General features: G+C 33.4%; 2 protein-coding genes across 3 annotated transcripts; both read left to right on the top strand.

Moving 5' to 3' along the window:
* The first annotated feature begins 847 nt into the window (after positions 1-847).
* hoxd13a (homeobox D13a) lies at positions 848-2,706 on the top strand. The gene is made up of 2 exons (XM_051930697.1): positions 848-1,571; positions 2,175-2,706. Exons 1-2 carry the CDS (start codon positions 986-988, stop codon positions 2,423-2,425), a joined length of 837 nt encoding a protein of 278 aa, XP_051786657.1. The 5' UTR covers positions 848-985; the 3' UTR covers positions 2,426-2,706.
* An 8,644-nt stretch (positions 2,707-11,350) lies between these two features.
* hoxd12a (homeobox D12a) lies at positions 11,351-12,938 on the top strand. Of its 2 annotated transcripts, none has more exons than XM_051930698.1 (2): positions 11,351-12,020; positions 12,370-12,938. In XM_051930698.1, exons 1-2 carry the CDS (start codon positions 11,462-11,464, stop codon positions 12,606-12,608), a joined length of 798 nt encoding a protein of 265 aa, XP_051786658.1. In that variant the 5' UTR covers positions 11,351-11,461; the 3' UTR covers positions 12,609-12,938. The 2 variants fall into 2 exon arrangements, with proteins under 2 accessions (XP_051786658.1, XP_051786659.1); XM_051930699.1 differs by having other exon boundaries at positions 11,351-11,853; positions 12,370-12,560.
* Positions 12,939-16,302: the final 3,364 nt, after the last annotated feature.

The following is a 16,302-nucleotide window of genomic DNA, read 5'->3' as shown; positions in this document are numbered from 1 at the left end:
AAGGGAAAACAGTTACTGTGCATTGTTTACACGACTTTTCAATAATTACGTGGCACGTTCAGGCCTACATTTTAATATCAACTGTATTCTTTGCCATTGTTACACGTGCACATTTGAAAGAAGCCATTAAGGCCCGTTTTGCGGTCTTCAAACCAAACCTTGCACTTGAAATCATTGCTTCCTCACCATTTAGGGAATTAAAGCGAATATTCGAGACATAATATTGCGGTAGAGGAACCAATTCTGTTTACAAATGGAAGACATAAAGCACAAGAAATTTTCTCCGCAAGTTTTTTTTTTTTAAATAATACCGGCGTGTAATTTAGGTTCGCTGTGGGCTAATCAATAAATCCTTCTTCTTTTAAACTATTCTACATCTCCGACATATAAATGTATTTTAAGTTCCATCATATTTTTTAAAAAAGCCTCAGTTTGTTAATTAATGAATTTATAGATATCAGTGCCCCTGGAAGAAAGAAAGAAAGAAAGAAAGAAAGAAAGAAAGAAAGAAAGAAAGAAAGAAAGAAAGAAAGAAAGAAAGAAAGAAAGAAATTCTGTCTCAGCAACTTATCATTGCTATTCTCCTGTCGTTTAATATGTATTTTTTATTTTATTTCCCTATACATTTTATGAAACTTTCTAAATAATGACGTAATGGTAAATGTTTAAGGTATTCGTTTCAAACGCTTGTAATGACCAGAGATCACTAAAACAATCATGAAGTCACTACTGTCACTTAAATGATTTACATATCACGTGGATATTTTAACCAACCACACGACCGCTGAAAAAAGTACTGTAATTTGTTTAAAAAAATGCTTATTTGACTTTAACTGCAGTTGGATTTATTAACGTACCTCAAAGCTGTTAGGACGTTGGACGGATTTTTTATTGTACTTTGCAGAGGAGTTCCATTGACTGTTATTACGAAACAATAAGAAAGAAACCAAGCAAGTAAATTGCCTTTCAACAGATCGCAGGCAACATGGATGAGGTTGAGGAAGGCGTTCCGTCCTATCAGTGCAAGACTTCAATACCATCTACTTTTGGGACACATCCGAGTCGACTCGTTTCGGGTTCTGCCGCTTACCCTACTGTTGACAGGCCGAATTATCTTTCCTCCGAGCCCATAAAGCAATGCCAACCTTTGTCGGGCTCTGTTGCGTCAGCTAACGTGGGCTATGGCTGTCACATTGGAAATACTTGCTGTAGTTGTAAAATAGCGCACGGTGTCGGAATTCAGCATAACACAATGAGGACTTCTGCTCATGGATATTCAGTGGAGAATTACGTGGATATTTCTGGTTTTAGTAACACAAATGTACACTGCAGTGAAACACAGTCAAGGTCACGGGAATACACTTTTTATCAAGGGTACGGTAGTTCTTACTCGAGAATTCCTGGTTACATTGACGTATCAATGATGCAAGCAAGAACGGGTCCCAGCGAACGAAAAAATGAAGGTGTTGTACAAATGGAGGGATATAAACCTTGGACTTTACCTCACGGGTGGAACTGGACTGGCAAGGAGCAAACACATATGTCACAAATCTGGAAGCCATCACACCCAGGTACTAAACCCCATGACACCTCCATATAAACTCTCCTTTGGTTAAGCGCCGTCAGCCTGAGCATGAATACTTTATTCAAACTTATCACTTTTAACGTACATTTTTGTAAATTCATGCGTGTACATTTTAAAGCATAATACAGTAGCATAATTTATGTTCCAAATCACATAGTTTGTTTTACATTTATAGAAGCTGTAATTAGCGATGGCCGTAAACTTTCAGACGTCTCCGCTGACACTGCGTTATCTACACGTTCAATTTGTAATAAGTTTTTCCCTCTTTATCAACTGTATTATTTTACGTTTTTAATAGAAACACTGTAACTTTAATCACATATTAAATATGCATTGTTAATAGCATACTGTATGTGAAATATCAAACATTTTATGGAGAACTATTTGTACCACTTTTTGTTATTTCCTTAATGTGAAAAAAATGCAAATAGTTTATGCGCGCCATTCATGAATTCAAATTAATATATTCAACTACTTTTTTTTAATGTACTCAGATTTTGTAATGTCTTTCTACAGGCGGCATTGAGCCTAACAGTTTGCGTGAGCCTTCAGAAACAGGCATTCACCTTTTTTTAATGTCTTTCTATAGGCGAGATTGTCCTAAATCAACAAGATGCCACTGCTTATCGACCTGGGAGAAAGAAACGAGTGCCTTATACGAAGCTTCAGCTGAAAGAACTTGAAAGAGAGTACACTATTAACAAATTCATTACCAAGGACAAAAGGCGAAAGATATCTGCGTCCACCACATTGACCGAGAGGCAGGTCACGATCTGGTTTCAGAACAGAAGAGTGAAAGACAAGAAGGTCTTGGCAAAAAGTAGAAACTTTATTTCCTGAAAGAATTTGTAAAAACTCCAACCGCTTAGGTTTTAGGTCTTCTAAAAGCATTGCTAAATGGCAAGCTAGAGAGTGTTGCTAAAAAGACATTTATTTCTTTTCGCCGCGTATACGTGATGTATGTTTTAACAGACGTTTACATTTAACTTTGAGAATGCTAAGTCAATTTGTAGGTTTTGTTTCTGTTTAACGTGTCAATTCGTAAGCGAACAATTAAGCTTTATTAATACTAGAAGTACGAGTTTGGTATAGCAGGATGCGTGCTGCAGTACAAGTACCACCATATATACTGTATGTGTGAGTGGGAATAATATTTATAAAAAAATAGAAGAGGGAGCGTGGGGCGAGAAGTGTACAGAATACTGGCTATAAATATGTATGTGAAATACCTTCTCATGTAATCAACGTATAAGAAAAGTAATAAAAGTGTTTTCTTGATAATCTTACATAAAAAAACTAAAAAGAACAAACTTTTCCGTCTGTAGTTATTCAATATTTCTTTCTTTCTCTCTGTTTCTGTAGGTGTTTGTTAGTTTTCATTCATTTTATATAATGTGATCTATCTATCTATCTATCTATCTATCTATCTATCTATCTATCTATCTATCTATCTATCTATCTATCTATCTATCTACATTTAGTATTATTTATCTAATAAAGTGCATTTTAATTGTTTATGGATTATGTAAAGCTGTCTAATGAATGCACATATAAAATGCCTACCAAATATAATAAATAATATAATTCACATTTGTGTATTTCTATATATATATATATATATATATATATATATATATATATACACACACACATACAGGGTGAGTCAAAATTATTTTAACACTAATGGATTATTTTTATCTCTACCACAGCTTTCCAGGTTGATGGACAGGTTGTGGTGGACCACTGCCATGGCCTCCACACTCCCCTGATTTCATACCCTGTGATTTCTGGTTATGAGGTATGGTGAAGGAGTGCATGTATAGCAGGAAAATTCATGATATCAATGACCTAAAGGAGAGATTATGGGCTGTGGTATCATCTATTCCCTGTGAAATGTGTGTCTGTGCCATAAATGGTGCTCATTGGTTTTTGTGCTTTGAACTTGATAGCAAACAGGCTGAGACATTCCTGTAAATTATCTTGCACATATGAAGTATGTTTTGTGAATAAATTGTTTCCGCCATTCAAATGTTAACATAATTTTGACTCCCCCTATATATATATATATATATATATATATATATATATATATATATATATATGGTTGAAATAGTTTAATAAATATATATATATATATATATATATATGCGAGCGTGTGTGTCAGAGCAGAACTTTTAAAAGCTACAAATCATGATCTGCATAGCATGGATGAGCATGTTTGATTACAAATGTTGAAATGTTCTAATGTTCTAAGAGTGCTTTGCAATTTTCTGGGCATTGTTCATAGAATTTTAAATCAAAATATCTGTCTGATATGCTTCTCTAATGTAATACAATTCAGCTTAGTTTAACTAATTTACTTCTATCTATCTATCTATCTATCTATCTATCTATCTATCTATCTATCTATCTATCTATCTATCTATCTATCTATCTATCTATCTATCTATCTATCTTTTTCAATTATGGGCCAGTTTTTGCGACTGAATGGCCTGTTCTTGTCCCACCTCTTCTAACATTATAACAAGTGTATATATTATGTTGTTTGTGTAATAAGGTGTTTTTAATTCTCTGTGTCTATTTGTCTAATATGCCTTGCCAATGTAATACAATTCATATAAGTTGATCTTGTATGAGACACACACTTGTTGCTTTCTCAAGATGGAGTGCATTCTATCAATATACTGTATATCTGGCAAGACAAGTAGAAATGTACTATAGATAGACCCAAATCTATCTATCTATCTAGATATCTATCTATCAATAATAATTCTTTGCATTTATATAGTGTTTTTCTCACTATTCAAAGCTCAGCAATTGTAGATTAAGAGCCTTGCTCAAGGGCCCAACAGAGCAGAATCCCTATTGGCATTTATGGGATTCAAACTGGCAACCTTCCGATTGCCAGTGCAAATCCCTAGTCTCAGAGCCACCACTCCACCTCTATCTATCTATCTATCTATCTATCTATCTATCTATCTATCTATCTATCTATCTATCTATCTATCTTCAGTATCCGTTTCTTCACCTTTTATTCTGATACACGGAAGCACGTTTGTTCTGTTTTTGAATAAAGACAAATGAATGTTAGATTTTTTTAGCACAGCTGAACTGTGTTCATTGAGTTTGAGAATGTTATACTACGTAGCTACAAAGTGGCTTTTTCAATAAGTATTTTGGAACATGTCGCTCTTTATTAATCTGTTTCCGTACATGCTTTCCATAATGTCTCGATTCTCTTTTTTATCATTTCAGTCTTTCTATCTGTGAGCCAAAAGAATATATGACATTCTTAAATCTTTTATGACTTAGAACCGAAATTGTGAGCCACTCAAAAAGGGTACGTGAAACTTTTCATTAAACCCTAAGAAAATGGTTGCTTTTTAAACTTTATAGATAGATATGACGCAGTTCAGTACTGGAAAATGTGTGGGATTCATCCTCCACACACGGACACAGGGGTTCTCAGGGCTAAACGCCTAAGATTGTGATTATGTCCTTATTGGAAACACATAGGACGTTTAAAGAACAAAATTAGCTGCCCCTCGCAATATTCGCTCTTTCAAAAAGGGACTGGAATAAGTTTTCATTCCAAACTACGTATCAGCTATTGAATAGGTCAGCTCCCTGTAAAGTATAGTATTACTTTGGTAAAGGAGACCCGTGTCGTCTTTTAAGGTTCCACACGAGACTAAACAGTCTAATCCCGTTACTAAATTATAAAATGTTTCAGCCCAGTTTGTTTTTAGAAGAATTCATGGTTAAAACTTTTGGGGACTTTTTGCTGCTTCAAAATACATAGATATCGTTGCATTTTTTAGAAAATTCCCAAATTTAAGCAGAATAAATTAAATGTACAGTAACATTCAAATACATCCATGATTTTTTTTTAATTGTTACCCCCAATCCAGTTAACATATTTTAAAATGAATCAGTTAATATTCTGTTTTATTAGTAATGATAAAGACGTATATTATATTAAAAAAAAACTCACAGAACTTGAAAAGTTTGTCTCAATTTCCTGTTAAAGGTAAAAGCAATTCAATTATGTTGTAAATAAACGTACGATGTCATTCGTCGCGATAGTTTTTAATTTTGCTGTGTTTGTTTAAAATTAACCTTTTTTCTTCTCTGTGTTGTGCTTGTTAACTGTATACTTCGGTCTCTTTGCTGTTGACCTTGAAAGGAAAATGATAGGTTCGACCTTGACGTTTAACTGGTGCTACATCTAACGTGATTATTTCGCCATCTTCTGGTAACAGTTGGGAAAAGCATCTCCTTCTGAAGCGACTTTGAGCGTGAATCAGATTTTTTTTAAAAAACAAACTAAGTTTAATTATCAATTAGCCTTTCTTGCAAACACACAAAACATAAATTATTGTTAAAGTGTAACATTTTCTCAGTGGAATAATATGTAATGTGCCTGTTTACGATATGCTAACAGATGAATGAGGACTATTCACGTTCAATTTGCACTGAGGCGCATACTCTATTATTAAAACCAAACGTATAACTGTATTCTATTTTCTTATTTCGTACGTAAACTTTTAATGTGTACTCTCAGAAAATGATAACGTAAAGAACATAAATCATTTAACAAGCACACAGGGGAAAACCTTTACTATTTAATAGCGTAAACCTACTTTTTCAATGCCGTTGAAATTGTTCTTTGATGCTGAATTTAAACTGAAAGTTTTCGTTATAAGCAAAGCTAACGCAAATCAGGATACTTTCTGCAATTTATCACCCTAAAAACTATTCTGAATAACATAGCAACCTGTATTAATACAGTGTCAGGAATTGCCGTATTCGGAAATTCGTTGCTAGGTCATTAATGAAATGTTTGAACTTGTATTATAAAACGATTGCATTCAGGAGTAACAGAAAAAATATAGGAAAAAGCAGGCCTTAAGTCAGACGTTTTGTTTTATTTTAGTTATTCTGGTGTGTATTTAAGAGGGAGGTTTATGTTTGTCATAATATAACGTTTATGTATTTGTTGGCTAAAAAAGCCAATTTGCCCTCTTTGGAAAAATAAAGTGCTATCTATCTATCTATCTATCTATCTATCTATCTATCTATCTATCTATCTATCTATCTATCTATCTATCTATCTATCTATCTATCTATCTACACTCTTAAAAATAATGGTTCTTTCATGGCACTATTACTAGGTTGTATAGCTCATCGTAGAACCTTTGCATGAAATCACCATTTCATTTCATTTCATTCTGGGTAGTTTCTGTCTGTCTGTCGGTCGGTCTGTATTGTCCATATATTGTACCATGTATCTATTACAGTGCATTTCAATTGTCTGTGCTTTATGTAAATACATTTCTGTCTATCTAATGCACAAACTATATTATGCTTATACAATGTACTGCAATTCACATCTATCTATCTATCTATCTATCTATCTATCTATCTATCTATCTATCTATCTATCTATCTATCTATCTATCTAGTGCCTTTCTGATCTATCTATCTATCTATCTATCTATCTATCTATCTATCTATCTATCTATCTATCTATCTATCTATCTATCTATCTATCTATCTATCTAGTGCCTTTCTGATCTATCTATCTATCTATCTATCTATCTATCTATCTATCTATCTATCTATCTATCTATCTATCTATCTATCTATCTATCTATATAGTGCCTCATCTATCTATCTATCTATCTATCTATCTATCTATCTATCTATCTATCTATCTATCTATCTATCTATCTATCTATCTATCTATCTATCTATCTCTGTGTCTGTCTAACGCATACTAACATACTAGACCACTAACAATACATCGTTAATATATTTCATTTGTTCATTTTCAAATTTAGGGAACATTTGTTAATTTCCGTGTACATTTCGTGTTTGTTCCATTCGACCAAGCTGGTCTTTTAGTGTTGCAGATCAATTTTAACAGTTCAGTTCATTTATTAGTGGCGCTAAACAAAGGCTATCTTTCCTCAGCACTAACAAAAATGAATCCCTACACTAAAGGGTTTCAGTTGGTTCCATTTTCACACGGAGAGACTGCTGGTTCGGTCACGGTGGTTCCTCGTAGATCCATTGCCTCCTAAAGAACCCACTCATTCAGGGCAGGGTGTCTTCGTAGATGGATTTTGTTCATTGGGACTTGGGAAGATTCCTAATACAGTATGTAGACAAAGTAGAAATCTTTAAGGCCGCATACCAGGGTAGTAACAGAAGAATGAAACGCGAACTGCGTTTTTGAAACTTGTTATGGATCTAAATACAGTAAATAAAGGTTCTTTCTGGATCCTTCATGTAGATGGTTCTTTCCTGAACCAAAAATGCTATTCCTGTGTTATCGTTCTGTTATTTTAAAGAGAGTAACTCGGCGTGCATCCGAAAACAAATGACATGTCGTTTCTTAAAATACAGAAGGTTGGTCTGCAACGCCGAAACGTTAAAAGTCCTTTTTATTTTGTCAGCGGGCAGATAACATTTACACATTTTTCGTTATATAGTCTGATGGAAAAACAAAGACAAAGAAGATCTTAACGTCCGAATTAACCATTAATGGGCGTCTTTAAACATCCCTTAACAAGTTCATTCTTATCCGTCTGTGTGGCATTGAATCAGTAGCCCTGCGCTCTGTGTGGTGGGAAGACTTTCTGCTTTACACCCGCTTTTGGGGTCCATCAAAAAAGAGAAATGGCAATCACTTCAAAACGGAAAGGTGAAGACCAGCGTCAACAGCTCCTACAGCTTGACACTGCTCGGAACGTACAACGTAAGCTATAAAAATGAAAACCTCCGCTGCTCTTTAAGTCTTTACGTGGTTGCTTTCCGTGGAGGTTTTTGGTTCTTTGATGCGCTACATGGCATTAGTGGATTTCAAATATAAAAGTTTATATATCGCGTGATGAGACTGGCACGCCATCTGTCTTTAATATACATTTCTGCGTTCGTGCGTTTAAAATAAACACGCTTAAATCCAATAAAAGAACATTTATATTTTCTAATAAGTTATAAAACATGGTTGACTACATGCTTAGGAACGTAGCATTTTCTGAAACAAAAAGGGAAATAAGTACATAAATCAGTATTGTGATAATCTAATTATTTCTATATGTACTTTTGCCAACATTCTGCTTTTATTTATTTATTTATTTATTTTATTTGATTGATTTGTTTTTCATTCACATTGCAAAAAATTAGAAAGCAATGTTAAAGAGCATGCCAGGTGTGTGTTCAAGTGATCGGGTTTTCAGTAATTTAAAAATAAATATCATTTTGATTTTTAAATTGCTGAATACTGAATTAAGCTCTTTGAAATCGCGCTCCTTTAATTGTATTTTACTGGGAAATGTGGTTCCTCATAGAACTGTTGCTTGACAAAGAAAAAAATAATAATTCTGCGAAGGGTTCTTTAAATATAACATTAGTTATTTTGGGTTGTGAAAAGGTTCCTAGTGTGTGGACAAAACAGAAATCGTTACTTGCTGCTTATATCAGATCAAGAAAACCTGAACGCATGCTGTGCTACTGAATGAAGAAAGAGTCCTTTTAAATTAGGAGCCCGATGGTATTCTAAGCATTTGCTGTCGTCTATTCGTGGCTGTTTGTGGAACCTGATAGGGAAGGTTCTTTCTGAAACCTTCATCTGGATGGCTCTTTTGGGGACCAAAAATGGCATCGCTGTGAAGAACCACTTTGGAGGCTTTATTTTTATATCCTGAATTATTGATAAATGATAAACGTTCATTTTAAATGATGAATGGTCGCTTGTCAAGATAAAGAAATGCTGAAAAAAGAAAAACCTTTTGTAAAATAATGGAAAATATGTGGGTGTTGTCTTCACTTAAAAATAAACTACGATCTTTTAGAGCGCAATTACATGTATGTATGTATGTATATATGTATGTATGTATGTATGTATTTATGCATATTAGTATGCATGTGTGTGTATTAATACAAAGAGTCTATTTTGAACATGCAAGAATTTTTGCTCTTTGTATTATATATTTGGAAACGCCATAGTGACTCTCAGTTCAATGCATTTCACTCTTGAAAATACTGATTCTAAAATGGCACTTAACTATGTTGTATGGACCCACGTAGAGCAATTGCTTTACAAATGGCTAGTAATTCTTGCCAAATGACAAACCATTTCAGTCTGTGAAGTGTTTTTCGAATATAGAATTGGATCTTTGATTTTTATAAAAAAAGGTTCCTAATATTCGGGCAAAACAGAAATCTTTAATGTCTAGTAGGCAAGATAATAAAGTAAACCTAAACTGGATCTGTGTGTAGCAACAGTTTAAAATCACAAATTTTTTTATCATTTTCTCATAGTCATTTATGGAACCTGTTACGAATCTCAGTAAACCAGGGTTCCTTCTGGAAACATCATGCGGATGGTTCTTTTAGGAACCCAAAATGGATACCTGTGCCATCGCTATGAAGAACAGCTTTGTCACCTTTATTTTTAAGAGTATGTGGTATGTTTCAAGAACGTGAATATAACGACTCATATTTACAATCAATATGTTTTGGAAGTTAGGATAAATGTGAGGAAATATTTGAAATATCACGCGAAATATATACACCAGCCATGTATACAACCGTCACACAAACATATTCCCACAATGAAATCCCATACTCCAGTCTTGTCTTGTCTGCCGATCATTTTATTTCTTCAACAAAACATTCGATATAAAAAAAAAATCTGTTTTGGGGATTTGTTTATTATTATTTCTGTGCGTTGTTAACAATGTTGGATGATCTAAAATTTAAATAAAACACATAGTTACTTGAGACAATTTGTAAGGAACGTTGTTCGTTTCAAAATTAAACTTTTGTATACAGCAGAGAAGCACTTGAATATTTAAATACTGTATTTTTAGATACGTTTAATGTCTATGATTTGTATCAGAAAAAAAAAACAATAAAATTTAATTCGCTACCATTTTTTAGATAGATAGATAGATAGATAGATAGATAGATAGATAGATAGATAGATAGATAGATAGATAGATAGATAGATAGATAGATAGATAGATAGATTCTTAAAAATAAAGATGCTAGAATGGCTCTCCAGAGCAATGGCATAGAGGAACCATTATTATTTCCCAAAAGACTCATCCACATGAAGATTCCAGAAAGGACCTTTATTTATTTAGATCCGTAATAGAACAGTAAATAAGCACGAAGAGATAGTACCAGGTACAAGGATTCTTGCTGCATTCACTACTACAGACTAAGTCCAGGATTTCTTAATCTGTTAGTGTCCTGCTAGGCAGCCTATCAAATATTAAAGACTTATATATATATATATATATATATATATATATATATATATATATATATATATATATATACAGTATACAATATATATATACAGTATATATATACAGTATACAGTGTATATATGTATATATATATATATATATAAATATATATAATGACGCTTTTTAAAGTATAAGAACCATCTTCATATGCAAATACCGTTCACAGAATTAAATGGTGATATTTCAAGAAAAGGTTCCAAGAGGAACCACACAACCCAGTAATCATAAACTGACATTAAAGAACCAGTATACATAGATAGATAGATAGATAGATAGATAGATAGATAGATAGATAGATAGATAGATAGATAGATAGATAGATAGATAGATAGATAGATAGATAGATAGATAGGCAGTGTTCATTTTATTTTCAAACATTTTGGTTCTTGAGTGTTAAGAAAACTGTAAACGTAAAGCGTAAGCATAGGTGGAGTAATTTTCTAAAGCTTTGCATATCACGTGTAAGACCCTTAGCCAATCACCAGCTGCAATCTTCCAACTCCTGAGTAAACGCTAAAAGGGCAACAAGAAGCTGCTCAGCTGTTCCTCGGAAATGTGTGAGCGAAACATCCTTAGTCCTAGTTATGTGGGCTCGCTGTTGAATTTCCAGCCATCTGATTCTTTCTATTTCCCTGGCATTCGTGGAAATGGGGCCCATCTTTCGGGAATTCCACAGATGCCTTGTACACGCAGAGATGTGTATCCTCTTCCATGGAGTTCCGCTAGTTCGTGCACATCCTCTACTAGTAGATCAGTGGCGGCTTACTCACAAGGACTGTTGGTGAGCTCAGTGCCACTCACCAATAATAACACCGACAAAGGGCAACTGGACGAACCCAGTAAGTACTACTTCCAGGAAACAGGCAGCCTTAAATCATCGGGAAGAGAGACGTCGTTTTCAAGTCACCAAGACAATGCATCTCCTACCAGCGCTTCTTCCGCAAAGTATGATTTCTGTAATATGGATAACTGTCTGCATGCTACATCATCTCATCCCGAGGTACAAACCGCTAACCAAAGCACAGCCGAAGCTGGCAAGCAATCAATGAGCTTGAATATGACAATGCAGTCACGATCCAGTCCGCCTTGCAGCAGGGCATCCTTGTCAGAGGGTAGGACAGCTTACAGTGTTCGGCAAGAATGTTCGTGTGTTTATAAACTGCAATGTTCTATGAAACTGTATTACGTAGTGAGTTTGGGTGTGTGTGCATATTTGGTGAATATAGTGATTTTTTTAAAAATGAACGCTTAATCTCTAAGTTAACCTTTACCTTTAAAGATGTCATATTTGTATGAAAGTGCAATATCTATCTATCTATCTATCTATCTATCTATCTATCTATCTATCTATCTATCTATCTATCTATCTATCTATCTATCTATCTATCTATCTATGTTGTTTTGCAGATAACCTATAAAGAAAATGTATATAATCGTGGATTTAATTTTATTTTTCTTTAGGCTTGCCATGGTGTCCGACCCAAGTAAGGTCAAGAAAGAAGAGAAAACCTTATTCTAAACATCAGATTGCTGAACTTGAGAATGAGTTCCTCATGAATGAATTCATTAACAGGCAGAAAAGAAAGGAACTCTCAGATAGGCTATATTTAAGCGACCAACAAGTTAAAATTTGGTTTCAAAACCGAAGGATGAAAAAGAAACGTTTAATTATGCGGGAGCATGCACTTTCGATATATTGAAGTTATGCAGTTCTGGAAAAGAACACAACGACGTGTAAGATGGAAAATGAAAAATTGAAGACGACTGACTTTATCAGTAAATAAGCACAGCCTGCAAAAATATGAAGTTTATGAAATTATCGATGGTATAAGCGACGAATGCATTGTATTATTTAATCAAGCATGCAGTTTGTATGTAAATATTTTGACTTGGACAGAAAAGCATTCTTGTGCTGCTATAAAATGAAAATGTTTTTTTTCTTTCTATATAATTATGTACTATATCTTCTTATTCCTTTAGGTGTCTTTTTTAATTCAAGCATAACAATAAAACATGTATGAAAAACTCTGTAGTGATGTTGGATTTCATTATGAATGTGACAGGTGTGCATATATAAGAGAGACTTGTTTCTTCATTTGCCTCTTACCTCTTGAATTACTTCTATTTAATTTGTATCACGAACAACACAAATACACATATGTGTTTATGAGTATGTTTGCATATCCATGTCTTCTTTTTTAGAATGGTTATCTTATTGCAGGTATTCAAAAAAAAAATTTGTTGACATATTCAGATTACTTAAAAAATAGATAACTCTAAAGACTAATGTTGGCATTGTGACATCAGAACAGCTTCGAAAGAAAGAAAGAAAGAAAGAAAGAAAGAAAGAAAGAAAGAAAGAAAGAAAGAAAGAAAGAAAGAAAGAAAGAAAGAAAGAAAGAAATGTGGTCAATTAACGTCATAGTTGAATGTATGATGACGGACTGCCAAAACGAAACCTTATATTTAGACACATATGTTTAGAACACCTTCGTTTGCTGAATCGTCAACTCTGGCTGGCGTATTTGCTGTCAAGTTCAAGTTAACTAACTACATGTTAGTTAAGGTTAAAGTTGCTCATCACTTGTTCTCTTCCAAGCATACACTTTGCTATCTAGGTAAAATGTGTTTATCAATAACATCAACAAGAATAAAGGTAATTCTAAAGGCTCTATAAAAAGACAGCCAATATGTTATTTCACTGGTATAACAAACTGAAAAACCGGGTTTTTGTAATGTAAGTACCTTTATGACCAGTAATTAACTTAGAAAAGAAGAGAGAGGACAGGGCTCTGTGTATTCGCCATAATACTGTTTAGTGATGTGAAGAATCCATCGGAAAAAATTAATCTCACTCCAAACAAATAAATAAATAAACGATAGATAGATAGATAGATAGATAGATAGATAGATAGATAGATAGATAGATAGATAGATAGATAGATAGATAGATAGATAGATAGATAGATAGATAGATAGAATGGAAAGGCATTATATAATTGATTCGACCAAAATAATTGAAGGAGTAAAGCAATAGAGAGACGATTAAAAAAATAGATCGGGGAATAGAAAAAAAAAATTGTAGACAAGAAAGTGATTAGAAAGTTAATTCCTAGATAGACAAATACAGATATTGAGGACAGTGTTGTAAAGATGAAACAAAAAAAAAGGCAAAATCAGTGTTAAATGAATGCTTATATTGTTACGGTAACGGTTTTAAAAAGTATACACAGGAAGAGTGTTTTCATATGCACTTTGAAGTGTTAATTTAGCACTAGTGATTTGTTATTTACATTAACTCACTTATTAATCTACTAGAAGCAAGCGGAGTGACTGTGGATATGCTTCTGTGGAATACACCGTGCATTTATTTGAAGGCCTGAAAGTTAAACTACATTATAGCTAAAGCAATTTTCAAAAGTGTGCGGACATACCTGAGGAAAATAAAAGTCCATGTTTCATGTTTAACTGATTTAAAATGTAATAGATAAAGTAAACAATTTTATTGATTATAGCAATTATCACAGCGAATTGACGGAAATATTTATATTAATGCACATAAAGTTAGGTAGCAGAATACTAGAGATCAATTTTCCGAATTTGTGTTTTTATTTGTGTAAATAGCGTTTGCTGTTGCGGTTCGCCTTTGTGTAGAAATCTAAAGGAAGATTTTCACGCATAGGAAGTACGTAACAGAAAAACGGGAATCCACAAGTTTACACCACTGTGAGCATTGTATGTAGCATACTGTGACATATTTAGTCAGAGTAATGTTTTGATACTATTATACCATTTCTTAAGCGATGTTAATAGAAATAATGAAAAAAAAAACGACATTTGATGCAAAAATGGACTAACAGTTGAAATGAAGAAGCTACGATTATGTTGAAAACAAGCCAACACAGTATTTATGGACGGGTGTTCAAAAGGGTGTGTAAACAATCTCACATAAGGATGTAGGTAAGAGTGCTGTGAACAGCAAAAACAACATATTTTAAAAATTCGACAAATGTGGGAGAAAAAAATCACACATTAAAATAGCTTATTTATTACTAATATGTTGTAATACTTCTTTAGAACTTTAAGGTTTAAAGCTAAAGGTTTCTGAGTTTGAGAAACCGATAGACACAGCATTCAAAAGAAACTGAGCAGATGATTAAGTATACGGTAAAATCTGTGACGTGAAAGGCAATGTTGTTAAATTAATAAATAGATTTATTTATTTGTCTTCTTCTTCTTCTTCTTCTTCTTCTTCTTCTTCTTCTTCTTCTTCTTATTATTATTATTATTATTATTATTATTATGAATATTATCCGTCGTCTTATGCTGTTTATGTGACTAAATTGCAAATTCCAGTTTTAATGAATTTTGGAGCCTACTCTCGCTTTAGATGTGTACTATGAAATCTTTAATTAGACAAAAATATTTATTGAAAATATTAAACCAAGATTTTTTTTTTAATTTAGGTATCTATCAGTCTGTCTGTACGTCTGTCTATCTGGTGTATATAGTATAATTTATCTGTTACAATGTGGTTCAATTATCTGTGCATTTTTGTAGTGCATTTCCATCTATTGCAGAATTTACCTTACATATTTTACATTTACAGTACTTTTATAGTATCTATCTATCTATCTATCTATCTATCTATCTATCTATCTATCTATCTATCTATCTATCTATCACGTTCACAGTTCTTCCGAAACGTTACATTTCCCTTAGTATATTTGAGCAGCAGAAGTACAAATAATTTGAAAATAAAAACGCCCTATCCTTCAGGTCGTGGCTATCTTGCACGTTTGAAAACCACCACTGAAAAAGCGGAAAGCACAAGTAGGAAATCAGACACCGCATAACACGTGCTTATGTGTCCGCAGACAGAAATTTTTCAACATGCTATGCACTTAAGGTATCAAAAGAAAAAAATGTAAATTGAGCAAAGGAAAAGATTAATTCTTCACATTTCCCACGGAAACCTGGAAATATTTGCAGTTGTTTTTCTTTGTACGTTAAAGTCATTTTCCCATATAAACTATTCTGTAAACAATGCATTAAAAAGAAGACATGTTCAAAAATAGTAAATCGTTACAGGTACTGTAAGAAAAATCAGATCACGGTCGATCTGTTAGCATTAATGTTTTCAAACGAGTTTGCAGTGAATAGAAACGTTAATTAGACCAGGGCGATTGCACAGACTGGGTTTGTTTACAGCAGCTATCAATTTCGTGGTAACGTTCTCAGCCAAGTACCAAAGTTAAGGTCAAGTTAGTGTCCTTGTAGAATTTACATTAAGTTCTAGAAATCTATGTGAGGGGGATTTTTTTTCCTTTCCTTTGCTGCTTTTTTTTTCTTAATCGAATATAAAAGAACTAGCTTTCTTCTGCAGGCATCATT

The sequence above is a fragment of the Erpetoichthys calabaricus genome, chromosome 8 (assembly GCF_900747795.2).
Source record: "Erpetoichthys calabaricus chromosome 8, fErpCal1.3, whole genome shotgun sequence".
In the NCBI taxonomy this organism is placed as follows: domain Eukaryota; kingdom Metazoa; phylum Chordata; class Cladistia; order Polypteriformes; family Polypteridae; genus Erpetoichthys; species Erpetoichthys calabaricus.
The sequence above is the reverse complement of the archived record's forward strand: the minus strand, read 5'-3'. Positions and strand labels throughout refer to the sequence as shown.

Coding starts and splice junctions, on each gene's coding strand:
- hoxd13a (XM_051930697.1), top strand. CDS start 986: ATGGATGAGGTTGAGGAAGGCGTTCCGTCCTATCAGTGCAAGACTTCA. Junction 1,572..2,174: donor CTGGAAGCCATCACACCCAG/GTACTAAACCCC, acceptor GTCTTTCTATAG/GCGAGATTGTCCTAAATCAA.
- hoxd12a (XM_051930698.1), top strand. CDS start 11,462: ATGTGTGAGCGAAACATCCTTAGTCCTAGTTATGTGGGCTCGCTGTTG. Junction 12,021..12,369: donor CAGGGCATCCTTGTCAGAGG/GTAGGACAGCTT, acceptor ATTTTTCTTTAG/GCTTGCCATGGTGTCCGACC.